This window comes from Nyctibius grandis, chromosome 2 (genome assembly GCF_013368605.1).
Source record: "Nyctibius grandis isolate bNycGra1 chromosome 2, bNycGra1.pri, whole genome shotgun sequence".
Classification (NCBI taxonomy): domain Eukaryota; kingdom Metazoa; phylum Chordata; class Aves; order Nyctibiiformes; family Nyctibiidae; genus Nyctibius; species Nyctibius grandis.
This window is the reverse complement of record NC_090659.1, coordinates 67,010,038-67,023,267: the sequence shown is the minus strand read 5'-3', so window position 1 is coordinate 67,023,267 and position 13,230 is coordinate 67,010,038. Positions and strand designations below refer to the sequence as shown.

Here is a 13,230-nt window from a genome sequence, read left to right as displayed (position 1 = left end):
ATTGCCCCTTGTCCTGTCAAGGGATGTCACTGAGAAGAGCCTGGCTCCATCCTCTTGACACTTGCCCTTTACATATTTATAAACATTAATGAGGTCACCCCTCAGTCTCCTCTTCTCTAAGCTAAAGAGACCCAGCTCCCCCAGCCTCTCCTCATAAGGGAGATGTTCCACTCCCTTAATCATCTTCGTGGCTCTGCGCTGGACTCTCTCTAGCAGTTCCCTGTCCTTCTTGAACTGAGGGGCCCAGAACTGGACACAATACTCCAGATGCGGCCTCACCAGGGCAGAGTAGAGGGGGAGGAGAACCTCTCTCGACCTGCTGACCACACCCCTTCTAATACACCCCAGGATGCCATTGGCCTTCTTGGCCACAAGGGCACACTGCTGGCTCATGGTCATCCTGTTGTCCACTAGGACACCCAGGTCCCTTTCCCCTACGCTGCTCTCCAACAGCTCTGTCCCCAACTTGTACTGGTACATGGGGTTGTTCTTGCCCAGATGCAGGACTCTACACTTGCCCTTGTTATATTTCATTAAATTTCTCCCCGCCCAACTCTCCAGCCTGTCCAGGTCTCTCTGAATGGCTGCGCAGCCTTCCGGCATCTCAGCCACTCCTCCCAGTTTTGTGTCATCAGCGAACTTGCTGACAGCGCACTCTAATCCCTCATCCAAGTCATTAATGAATATATTGAATAGAACTGGTCCCAGAACCGACCCTTGCGGAACTCCGCTAGACACAGACCTCCAACTGGACTCTGTCCCGCTGACCACTACTCTCTGGCTTCTTTCCTTCAGCCAGTTCACAATCCACCTCACTACCCGATCATCCAGACCACACTTCCTCAGTTTAGCTGCGAGGATGCTGTGGGAGACCGTGTCAAACGCTTTACTGAAATCGAGATAGACCACATCCACAGCTTTACCATCATCTATCCACCGGGTAACATCCTCATAAAAGGCTATCAAGTTGGTTGAGCAAGACTTCCCGTTGGTGAAGCCATGTTGACTGCCCCTAATGATCCCCCTATCCTTGATGTGCCTAGAGACAGCACCAAGAACAAGTTGCTCCATCACCTTTCCGGGGATGGAGGTGAGGCTGACCGGTCTATAGTTACCCGGGTCCTCCTTCCTGCCCTTTTTGAAGACTGGAGTGACATTCGCTTTCCTCCAGTCCTCAGGCACCTCTCCTGTTGCCCATGACTTAGCAAAGATGATGGAGAGTGGCCTAGCAATGACTTCCGCCAGCTCCCTCAGCACCCGCGGGTGCATCCCATCAGGGCCCATGGATTTATGGACATCCAGGTTGCTTAATTGGTCCCTGACCCAGCCCTCATCAACCAAAACAGATTCCTCCTCTATCCTGACTTCTTCTGAGGCCGCAGGGGTCCAGGGCTCCTCAGGACAGCCTCCAACAGTATAGACAGAGGCAAAGAAGGCATTCAGTAACTCCGCCTTCTTTTTATCCTCTGTCTCCAGGACCCCCACCTCATTCATCAGTGGGCCTACATTGCCTCTAGTGTTGGCTTTACCTGCAATGTATTTGAAGAAGCCCTTTCTGTTGTCCTTGACCTCTCTTGCAAGGTTTAATTCCAAGGAGGCCTTAGCTTTCCTAGTTGCCTCCCTACATCCTCTGACAACAGACTTATATTCCTCCCAAGTGGCCAGCCCCTCCTTCCACGATCTGTACACCTTCTTCTTCCACTTGAGTTTGCCTGGATTTGTTTGCAAAACAGTTGCCTGGATCCCTTTTTATTTACACAAGGAAGACTACCTAAACCTCAATACAAAGAAAGGGACATACAAACACATTGCTGAGATTGCCTAAAAATAAGATTGCAGAAAAAGCATACAACTCTATAAAAACGTTTTGGTTATAAATAGTGTCAAATAATGACATTGTAAGGAGACGAGATGTGAATTTGCATGATAAACCTAATATATTAGTTCTGAATGCAGAAGAAAGGGAATAACATTTTAGGTGCCCCATCCCAAAAGCAATACTTACATTACTCCTCCCTTATTCTATTCTTGCATTGTATGTGGGCGTATCATTAACTACATCCTTTTTGGGGAATGTTCCATGGTTCCTCCCCACTGCTTTCTTGCCAGAGGAGGAGAAGCATTGGTCAGACCACTACAGTCTGCTCAGTTCTTACATGGTCACGCAGATGAAAGGAAAATGAAAGGAAAAGAAGCAAGAGAAATAAAGCAGGAAAGATTAAAAAGAAATGCAGACATAAAAAAAATCCAAGGAATAAAGCTTTGCATAGTAAAAATATATAAACTGATGCAAAATAAAATGTCATGGTGTTTTTTCCTGGAAAAGCTGAACAAATTCTGATTTAGAAAGCTACAACAGAAAAAGCAGCAGAGAAGTGATAGAAAAGAGGAAAAAAAGATTGAGACATATGCCATAGGTCCATGGTAGCAGAAGGTACAGGGTAGATGAAAGCTGTATGTTGGCAAGTCGCATCTCAACTATCTAGCATATCCACATAATGCAGAAAACACTGTATAATACACTGCTCACAGAATTAGTTGCGAGCTCTTCAAAACCAAAACACGGTTTCAGGTGTCTGTCAGATTCCTCAAGATAAATTCCGTCCCAACTCTGGCCTTAACTGAAACTTCAAGATCCTTGCATAACAGAAGTACAGATATAATAAATACATCTAAGAGGACACACTCTTATAAACTCTTGAGATCTAGGCTTTCTAATCCAACAGATGTATGATAGTGTATCAAGAACTACTGCAAGGGTAAGGAAATAAAAAAAAAGTCTCCTTCTAGTTTAACTGGTTTGCTGTGCCACTTACCATGGACTTTTCTGTCTCATGGTCATGACGAAGGGCTTGTATTCTAGATGTCCACTTACTTTCCTGCATAGAGGAAATCAATATTAATTCTTGTTAATAACACATTAACTTTTAGTTTGATATATGCAGCTTTATTTTTATAAATAACGCATAAATACTGAAAAGACTACTGATGATATGAAACTTGAGTAACCCTGTATTTAAGACCTAGAACAGTCATCAACATGTTTTATACATCCGAGAGTGGTTTTCTGACCACTCTAGAAACTACGTATTTGTACCTTGATTGGTATATATAGTGACTGTGAGTGAGAAATACACAAATATTTTGACACATCTTTGTATATTAACAATAAGAGTAGTAACAGCAGGGTTTTTCTCCCTAAAATAATGTCATTTCAAGCACTCATTAACAATTTATTTTTGTGTAACGATGATAAAAACCCAATATCAATATATGAGTTTGAGAGTGAACAGAATTTCCTTTGATGAAATAAAAAACAAAGTAAAACTCACTAACTTTTCCACACCTTGGAGCAGAAGTGACCAAAATCTGGATGATACCAGCAGTATGCAAAGACCTTTACATCCCAAGAACAATGAAATATATAATGCGTGTCTCAAAGTGTCAAAAAAAAAAAAAAAAAAAAAAAGATTAAAAAGGTTTGTGGGTATTTCCAAAGGCCTCACAACTGATTTTTTTTTATAGGAACAACTCAGACATGCAGGTGAGTCTCAGAGCAATGCAATGACATTGCCCTCAGTGGCTCTTCCTAGCTCAGTCTTTCCTATAGGTGGGACTTTAGATTGTCCAACACATTTGCACTAGCACCAGCATCTGTGCTCATCAGATGATATAGGCCTGGTACAGAAGTTGCACATGACAAGCTGAAGTGCTTCATATGGCTCAAAAGCCACAGGTTGACAAATCCTGTCAGAAAGTTTCCTAACATTTTTTTTCATCTTGGAAAGTGGAAAATTCCGATTTTTCGGTAAGTGGCCTCACAGACCAGCAGACATAAATGGTTCCAGAGCCTTCTGGAACTGAACTGCAACCATACTTGGTAAAGCTACACATATTTAATAATAAAGAATTAGAGAATATCAATAAATAAATAGCTATTTATTTATAAAGGATAAGGGAAATAATTCCTTGATTTCCATTACAGAGATTGTACTAAATAGTAGTTATCTTTAAAAACAGCTATTTTAGACATTGAGAGGGATGAGAATTTTACTTATGGATTTAAAATCCTACTCAGAGATGTACAAAAATGAACACAAGTAGTCTGTCAAAAGCAATATATTAAGTTACAGCGTTACCTGTTTTTCAAGAAGTTTAACCACATTGCGATAATCCTGAGGACTCTGAGGTTTCTCTTCTTTAAATTCTTGGCTGTCTTTCAGTGTCCCTAAATTGGATTTTTGTTGCATATTGGACTTTTGTAATTCTAACAGTTGCTAAAAGGTGGGCGGAAAAAATGAAGATCTGAATATGTATGCAATTTTATTTTATAAAACTGTCATTTAATAAAAAAAATACTTTAAACATAACTACACAGAGATTGCATCAGATATTTCTCACTTTTCTCAAGAGTTCAGCATTTATCAAATTTCATGTAATAATTAATACATACATCTAACATAAATACACCTTGCAAATATACACAGGAACTAGCAGCTACAAAATATAAGCTGCTCTGGTAATGCTGTGTGTATCTGTTTTCTGACCCACCTGTACTTTTACAATTCTCTTTCTAATCAAAACTCTGCAAAGCATTTCCACAGCATGTATTGAAAACATGTGCAGTTCTACTGTCAGGACTATAATGTAGAGGTCAGTCCCCTCCATGTCAGTTATAAGAATATTAATATAAGGATACCTAACAGACAGCAATAACAACGATACCTACTAATCTGTAAACAGGCACTCAAAAGTTGAGGAGTAAGAAAAAACTGACATAGTTGCTGAAGGCATAATTCATTCATCCAAAACAATGCTATTAAAAAAAACCCTGAAATTATGTTAATAAAGTACCAGTAGACAAAGACACAATTATGGCTATCATCCAACCATTATTTCTGAAGTTTTGTAAGAAGACCTCTAAGATGACTACATCGCATTTCAAATACGTGAAGTTCACTACCACCTACTGTAAGGGATTAATGCCTTAAAATGTTGGAAAACTTAAATCACTTACATTTTCTAATGTTGAATTTCTTGATGATAACTCCTTAAGCTCTTTCATAAACATCTCTTTCACTTTTTCTATTTTATCAGCCAATTTCTCTTTTTCCTCCTCTTTCCATTTATGAAATGATTGTAGAATTTCTTCTTCTTTTGATTTTTGCTGTTCACATTCCTGGAATTATTTTAAAAACATTATTTGTTATTTTTCCCCACATGCAATACTAATTCAAGCATGCAAACTACCTGTGGGAAGCAGTCACTTTCAATGGGCAACATTGTGACGTCACAAAACACGAAAAAAAAACCAGTTTCTGAAGAATTCTGGGGTAGCAAACTATCCGTTTGCTAGCAAAACTAGTCTGCTTCAAGAAGTTTTGGCAGTTCATTATTTTTCATTGAATAGCACATGAATGACCTTACTTGGTCATATGAAAGAGCTGTCAGTCTGAGAAAGAGATGACAGCTTGGTGGGGAAGGAGGGTGAGCTACTGATGCCTGCAAAGACCTTTAAGATCACCAGGTCCAACTGTAAACCCCACACTGCCAAGTCCACCACTAAACCATGTCTTTTAAATATCACCACGACATTCAATTCTATCATTTCCTTTTTGAAACAAAGGGACTAAACCTACACACAATATTTAGGATGTGGCTTGCACAGTGATTTTTCAGAATAATTTGTAGTATTTTATTTTCTTTGCTGTCTGCTATTAACCACTGGGCTGACACTTCCCTGGAACTATGTATCACAACCTTAAGAACTTGCTGTTCAGTAATAACACTTAGCTCAGAACCCATCATTTTGTAGATGAAGTTACAAATATCTTTTCCCCATATACATTTATCCCACTTTATCTGTTAAATCACTTCTACCATTCCATTACCTAGTCACTCATTTTCGTACAGTCCTCAACTTGTTAAAAGTCCTGCATTTCACTGCCCAGAATATATACACTTCTTAGGCAACCCCCACATCTTTCCATCACAGCATTCCCTCTGAATTTGTTCTTTGACTAACTATAACAAGCAATCATTGTACACTTATGAAGAACGGGATCTTCTGTAACCTTCCACCCTAAAGGAGTAGAAGAGACCAAGAGCTAGAAGCATGACAGTTTTTATCCAAATTCCCTCCAGTAGTGGTTCTCCTAAAAAAAACCACAGGGGAAGGATCTTCTGCTCTTTCAATCAAAAGACAACAACATAATGATACCTGAATGGACAGTGGATGTGAGTCATGGCAAACAAACTGCAACCAGTCACACTTCACAGAATCACAGAATCAACCAGGTTGGAAGAGACCTCTGGGATCATCGAGTCCAACCATTGCCCTAACACCACCCTGTCAACTAGACTATGGCACTAAGTGCCATGTCCAGTCTTTTTTTAAACACGTCCAGAGATGGTGACTCCCCCACCTCCCTGAGCAGCCCATTCACATTTCTATCTTCCCTGATATCCCAGAAAAACACAGAAAGCTTTGAAAGCTTCTTGTTGTGTAACACTGCAGCCTGTAGCTTCAGGACCCTTCACACAGTCCCCTTGCAGTTAGGAGTCTTAGCTAAGACAAGTGACTTCAAAATAGGCCCCTAAGGCACCAAAAAATCTACGCTGCACTGTTATGAACACTCCCAAGTTCTAGCTCATAAGAAAAACAATGCTTCAGGGGCAGGAGAAATATGTTATAGATATACCTCTTAAAACTGAGGCACAGAATGAACAAGTAGAATACCTAGCAGATGTCCACATAGGGCCAAGGCTCGTTATTCTGACCCTGGTTGCACTCCTAGGTGAAAATCTACCCATGCTCTTCATTTGGTCATCCAGTTACTTTTGAAAATGGAAAAAAACCAGAAAGTTGAACAGGAGGACTGAAGAAAGGAGAGTCTGAAGCTGTGTTCAGGAAAAGAAACACTGCATGTCTTATAGAAGACCAGCTTTTCCTCTGAAAACAAGGAAGAAGATAATTAATGATAGCGATGTTTTGTTGATTCCCTTTAAATTAAAAATGTAGTGTTTCTTTCCAAACTTAATGGTTGGTTTTATATTTGAAAGTCCTCAAACTCCACTAAGAAGTTCTGAATATTGGATGATATATTAAGACAAGGTTTTCACAGATTATGTTAACAATCACAACCCCCTGCTTTTGAATGTGATACAGGGCAAACTGCAATACCAAGATCAATATCTAAATGAATCATTAGAAGTATCTTGTCTCTTATGCCAAGAATTTGATCCTTACTGAATCACAAAGCCCCCTCACTTTAAAAAAATTTCCATCCCTATTTCGACAGCAAATTATCCGATTGTATTTACTTAAACAAAAATGAAAACCGAGATAATCTGAAATTACTAAGCTTTTAGAAAAAAAACAGAAACAGGTAACTTCAAGACTTTTTTTCTCTTTATGAGCCAGTAAGCACTACCACAAGACTCAACATCATCCTAAATAAAGTCTTGCATGTGATTACAAACAGGTAATTACTGCTTTTAAATCATTCTGTTTTACACAGCAGGAGCTAAGACTACTTTCTGCTTTGGCTCTCTGGTCAACCAAATTCTAAGCATTTAAAGACCAACATGCAAGATCTAGATTACTTTGTTTCTTCTCAATCTCTCTTCCTTGACGGCTTTAGACCTCTGTTAGATAGTGAAGTTCTTCACAGCAAAGAATAAACCTTACTCAGTTTATGAAGTCACATATAAAATCACAGTCATATATAAGAAACATTTAATCATCACAAAATAGCATAATATTAAAAATAGCTTATATTTCACCACAGCAAGGCAATTTTATCAGCTTCAATAACAGGCCACACTTATCTTACGAACTGGCAAGTGCTAACAGAAGTGTTGTCTTAAGTATTCTTTTAAAGTATGTCTAAAGCAAAGTAAGGACAAAGCAGATGTTCAAAATTATTGGGGAAGGGGGATGAGGTGGAGATATGCTCTAATGCCCAAGCACCACTGCTGCCAGGCACGCAAGCTGTAGATATATTTTTGTTCTGTCCCAGCTACAAAATGAGTGAACACAGTCCAAAGCACTAATTCCTTTGAGAGGTTCATATTAGTTAGTACACATTACCTTAGAAAACCTGACCATATTAGCCTGTTGTTCAGCCTCTAACTGGGACTTGGTCAGCTGCAACTGCTCCTTCAGTTTATCAATCTCAACCTGCAATTCGTCTGTCTTTGCTTTCCTCTTCTGTTCTGTTTGAAAGAAACATACATTTTAAAAATGCTTGTTGTAATTTCTGGAAATGTGATACTTACTGCAAATATGTTTCTATAGCATTTCAATAACATCTTCAGGAAGTATGACCCTCATAGACCATTTCCCCTCCCACTACCATGATTCTCCAAGGATGCTTTTAAATACGTTATGTTCTCTGGACTGCTAACATTATCCTCAAAGATTGAAAAAATACCGATATTACTGACATGTGAAGTAGTTTATGAAGTATTTACAAGTATTATATAATCTAATTTCAAAGGGATATAAGCAACACAGGCTCAAAAAAGGACGTATGAAGGACAAAGTGAACTTCAATTATTCAGTTCTGTTAGGTTTAATTTACTCTAAATAACTTTTGTAAGAAGTCCACTTAGAATACAATTCTACTCATCTGGAATGAGTCAGAGGGAATGTCACTGTAAAAAAACATGTTAAAATATGCAAAAATTACAATAATCTTTAATCTTGAAACATTTTATCAATTTACTAAGGATTTACTAGCCCATCATCTGGGAATCTGAGCACAATGCAGAATATTATTTCAGAAATAACTGCACAGAATATTTCTCTTATACAGCCATTTCAGACTAATTCTTTATATGATAATTAGTTCAACCAGCTCTGCAGCATCTTCCATTACCATTTTTACCAAGTGTAAAGTGCACAAGAGCTTCTTTCTTCTTCCAACATATTAATACTTCCTCAGACCCCTCTCACTGTTCCTGCTGTTTTATTTGCCTCACAAGCTACAGTTCAGACCGCACCAGATTCTTCCCACTCCTTCTCCTCCTAAATGCTCTATTTTCCTAACTCATTTCTAATCACTGCCATTTTTCAATACTTGTTAGTCCTTAGCAATAAATCATAAGCATGCAGCCTAACAGGAAGGAGAGAATTTAGAGATGAATGAAACAAACTTTGAGAGCAATGTTTTTCAAACTAAACATTTTTCAATGAAGAGAGAAAAAAATATGTAAGTTAGTGGCATAGCAACCGAGATTATCATAGATACACGAAGTGAGATTATTCTTGACAGTTTCTTTTTCTCACTATATTTTACAGACAGTTTAGTTCAGGAGAGCCTGATCCTACTCAAACTGATTTCAGGCAAGCTGGATTATTTCTGCACTGATAATTCATATATATTCACAAAAAGTATTTTCCTTCGTGCAACTTGTTCATTTTACCCACACCTTCCTAACACACATGCCTAAAAAGAAACTGTACTCTGAACTCTGCTACTGACAGAATCACAGAATCACGGAATGGTTGGGGTTGGAAGGGACCTCTGGAGATCATCCAGTCCAACCCCTTGCCAAAGCAGGTTCCCCTAGAGCACGTTGCACAGGGTCACATCCAGGCAGGTTTTGAATTTCTCCAGAGAAGGAGACTCCACGACCTCCCTGGACACCCTGTTCCAGTGCTCTGTCACCCTCAAAGGAAAGAAGTTTTTCCTCATGTTCAGACGAAACTTTCCGTGTTTCAGTTTGTGCCCATTGCCCCTTGTCCTGTCACTGGGCACCACTGGGAAGAGTCTGGCCCCATCCTCTTGACACCTGCCCCCTAGGGTATTTGTAAGCATTGATAAGATCCCCCCTCAGTCTTCTCTTCTCCAAGCTAAACAGACCCAGCTCCCTCAGCCTTTCCTCATAAGAGAGATGCTCCAGTCCTCTGATCATCTTTGTAGCCCTCCGCTGGACTCTCTCCAGTAGTTCCTTGTCTTTCTTGAACTGAGGGGCCCAGAACTGGACACAGTACTCCAGGTGTGGCCTCACTAGGGCAGAGTAGAGGAGAAGGATAATCTCCCTCAACCTGCTGGTCACTCTCTTCCTAATGCACTCCAAGATACCACTGGCCTTCTTGGCCACAAAGGCACATTGTTGGCTCATGGTGAACTTGTTGTCCACCAGAACTCCCAGGTCCTTTTCTGCAGAGTTGCTTTCCAGCAGGTCAACCCCCAACCTGTACTGGTGCATAGTGTTATTCCTCCCTAGGTGCAGGACTCTACATTTGCCATTGTTGAACTTCATTCGGTTCCTCTCTGCCCAGCTCTCTGGCCTGTCCAGGTCTCCCTGAATGGCAGCACAGCCTTCTGGTGTATTGGCCACCCCTCCCAGTTTTGTGTCACCAGCAAGCTGGCTGAGGGTACACTCTGTCCCTTTGTCCAGGTCATTGATGAATAAGTTGAACAAGACTGGACCCAATACTGGCCCCTGAGAACAATGCTAGCTACAGGCCTCCAAGTAGACTCAGCACCGCTGATCACAACCCTCTGGGCTCTGCCATTCAGCCAGTTCTCAATCCACCTCACTGTCCACTCATCTAACCCACACTTCCTGAGCTGCTTTTCTATGAGGATGTTATGGGAGACAATGTCAAAAGCCTTGCTGAAGTCAAGATAGATAACATCCACTGCTCTCCCCTCATCTATCCAGCCAGTCATGCCATCATAGAAGGCCATCAGATTGGTCAAGCACGATTTCCCCTTGGTGAATGCATGTTGACTATTCCTGATAACCTTCTTTTCCTCTACGTGCTTAGAGATGGCATCCAGAAGAAGCTGTTCCATCACCTTTCCAGGGATGGAGGTGAGGCTGACTGGTCTGTAGTTTCCTGGGTCCTCCTTCTTGCCCTTTTTGAAGACTGGAGTGACTAAAGTATTCAGCAGGAATGCTAGTTTGAAAAGGTACTGTAAACATGGCATACAATTTTTTGTTAATTATTTTCCAGAGACTGAAACATATGTCACCCAATACATTTTGTCAGTCAGTGTTGCTTGCATTCATACAAATTGCTATCTGACACCTAAAAGTGGAACATGAAAATCACGCTTCCCAGTTACACAAAATCATGGACCGCACATCCTCACTATATTTACACTTCTCTAGAGTATTTATCTTCATTTTTCTGGTAACATTGAAGTACATACCAATCTGCGTTTCTTCTGGATGACGCCTTTGCATGTGACTTTGTAAAAAGGAATAGTTCAAAAAAGCCTTTTCACAAAACTGACACTACAAAAAGCAGATAAAAACATTTTAGTTATTATTAGCAACACCTGGTAAGCGTAGAGGTTAAGGTTTTCAACAGGTTATTACATTTTGTCGAAACGTCAAAAGAAGATAACTTTAATAAATTCCATCTCACAAGAATAATGACTAAAATTCTCACGGTGCCAGACTTCTGAAAGTTATTAATATATTTGTGCTTTTTAATATCTCGCAGTGATAGTCATGGGCAAGAATCTCATTGTGCTAGGCACTGTACAAACTCTGAACAAAAAGACTCTGACCAACCAAGTTCAAATTCAGATATAAACCACAGATAAGAGATAAATATAGGCAGGTAGAGAAGTACAAAGAAAAAGTAAGACAACACTATGTGGCAGAACACACACTGACTCCAGCCAGCTAGCAGCTCAGGTATTCTTTAGGCTCTTGTATTACAGCAAAGGAGAGCACCACACAGTTGGAAAAAAGAATAGAGATAGGTTTGAGTGTACATAAGTGAGCTGTAAGATGACAGTACTAGAAGGACTACAGATATGTAAAAAGGTCAGACATTTCAACCAAAGTAAGGTAACAGTACACAGTTTTGCAAGAAAACGTACATACATACATTAGTATGATACCTAGCATGCTTCTGAAGCATAAAGCTTTTAAAATTAATGCTATAATTTAAATATTATTTTTTAATTTGAATTTTAAGTCATATTTTAAGTTAAATCTGGATCCTACTCATTTTAAAAGATTGTTTTGTTCACCTTCCAAGCACATTCCACTCCTGTTCAGAATAATAAAAACAGATCGGTAAGTACAAGAACAGGAGCTACATCTACAGATTTTGCAACATACTGGTAAGACTGTGAATCAAAGCCCCTAATTGCTTTAGGTAGGGTTGCTCATTACCTCTTTCTCATACTTTTTTTTTTCCAAATAAATATATTTTAACAAACCACAAATACACAGCTGAGTCCTTTTTCCTTACCAGTGTAATATGACTGTAAGAGATTGACTTAACAGATTCAACATCTTGTCACCATAATCAAATTCCCTGATTTCATCTAATATTTAAAATACTGCTACTGCTATTCACGTATCCTATTAAATATATCTTTCAGCAAACACTAAAGCCATGAATTATTAAGACAAATTTTGCTGGATAAATGCAAAAAAAAAAGGGCTTACCTAAAACCAAAGTAAAGAGATACAGTATGGCAGCAAAACATTGCTGCCAACCAAGAGGGAGCTCACAGTGTAACAGATTGCACATGATTTATAGAATGAAATTGGCTGTGAAATAATGTTATCCATTCAAGCACAAACTTCATGTCAGTTTGACTCGCCGGTAGTGAAAGAAAGCTCTTACTGCAGCAGAGAGAACTAACACAGGGAATATTTAGGTTTTGAATTATGTAACATTATTCTTGCAACTACTTTTCACAGTGTTAGAGATAACGTACACTTTATGTCTACATTGTGCATGAGAATATAAGACTAAAAATTATTATTTAAAATTAAATTTATATTACTCAGATGAAGGTATCGACCAACGAGTCTTAAATTTATGACTTGTAGGCACCAGTACCATTTTATAATAGTATTTTATCATTGAACTTACATTGGTGGTGGGTTAAAGGCATTAAATCTGAATTCCAGAGCATGGTTACATTAGATATAAATTGTGCCTCCACTAAAAAAGGCAAATAACTATTTACAGGCTTGTTTGCTAAACAGCGAAGACTTGAAGGGGATGAAACCTGAATACCAGCAAAACCCTCCTTAGCTGGCACTGCAGATCAGCCAAGATCATCGCACATAAAATAATACACAATTGTGTATTATCACACTGCTGCCCTGCATTTACCAACCCTAGGAAGAGTTTAATTTATCTCTGGTATTCACACTCAGAATCCTCAAAACACTGTCGGAACTGTAGGAGCTGCAGGAACTGTTCAACGTCACTCCCTGAACTCACTTCTCCCACGT

At 39.4% G+C, this 13,230-nt stretch overlaps 1 protein-coding gene across 1 annotated transcript in view; it reads right to left on the bottom strand.

Moving 5' to 3' along the window:
- DZIP1 (DAZ interacting zinc finger protein 1) overlaps positions 1 to 13,230 on the bottom strand; it is a 37,593-nt gene that overhangs the window by 21,825 nt on the left and 2,538 nt on the right. Inside the window, exons 3-7 of the mRNA XM_068395306.1 lie at positions 11,172 to 11,256; positions 8,093 to 8,217; positions 5,018 to 5,179; positions 4,140 to 4,277; positions 2,817 to 2,879 (exon numbers count right to left, since the gene is read on the bottom strand). Coding sequence (XP_068251407.1) covers positions 2,817 to 2,879; positions 4,140 to 4,277; positions 5,018 to 5,179; positions 8,093 to 8,217; positions 11,172 to 11,256 — 573 coding nt within the window. The remainder of the gene's footprint in view (positions 1 to 2,816; positions 2,880 to 4,139; positions 4,278 to 5,017; positions 5,180 to 8,092; positions 8,218 to 11,171; positions 11,257 to 13,230) is intronic.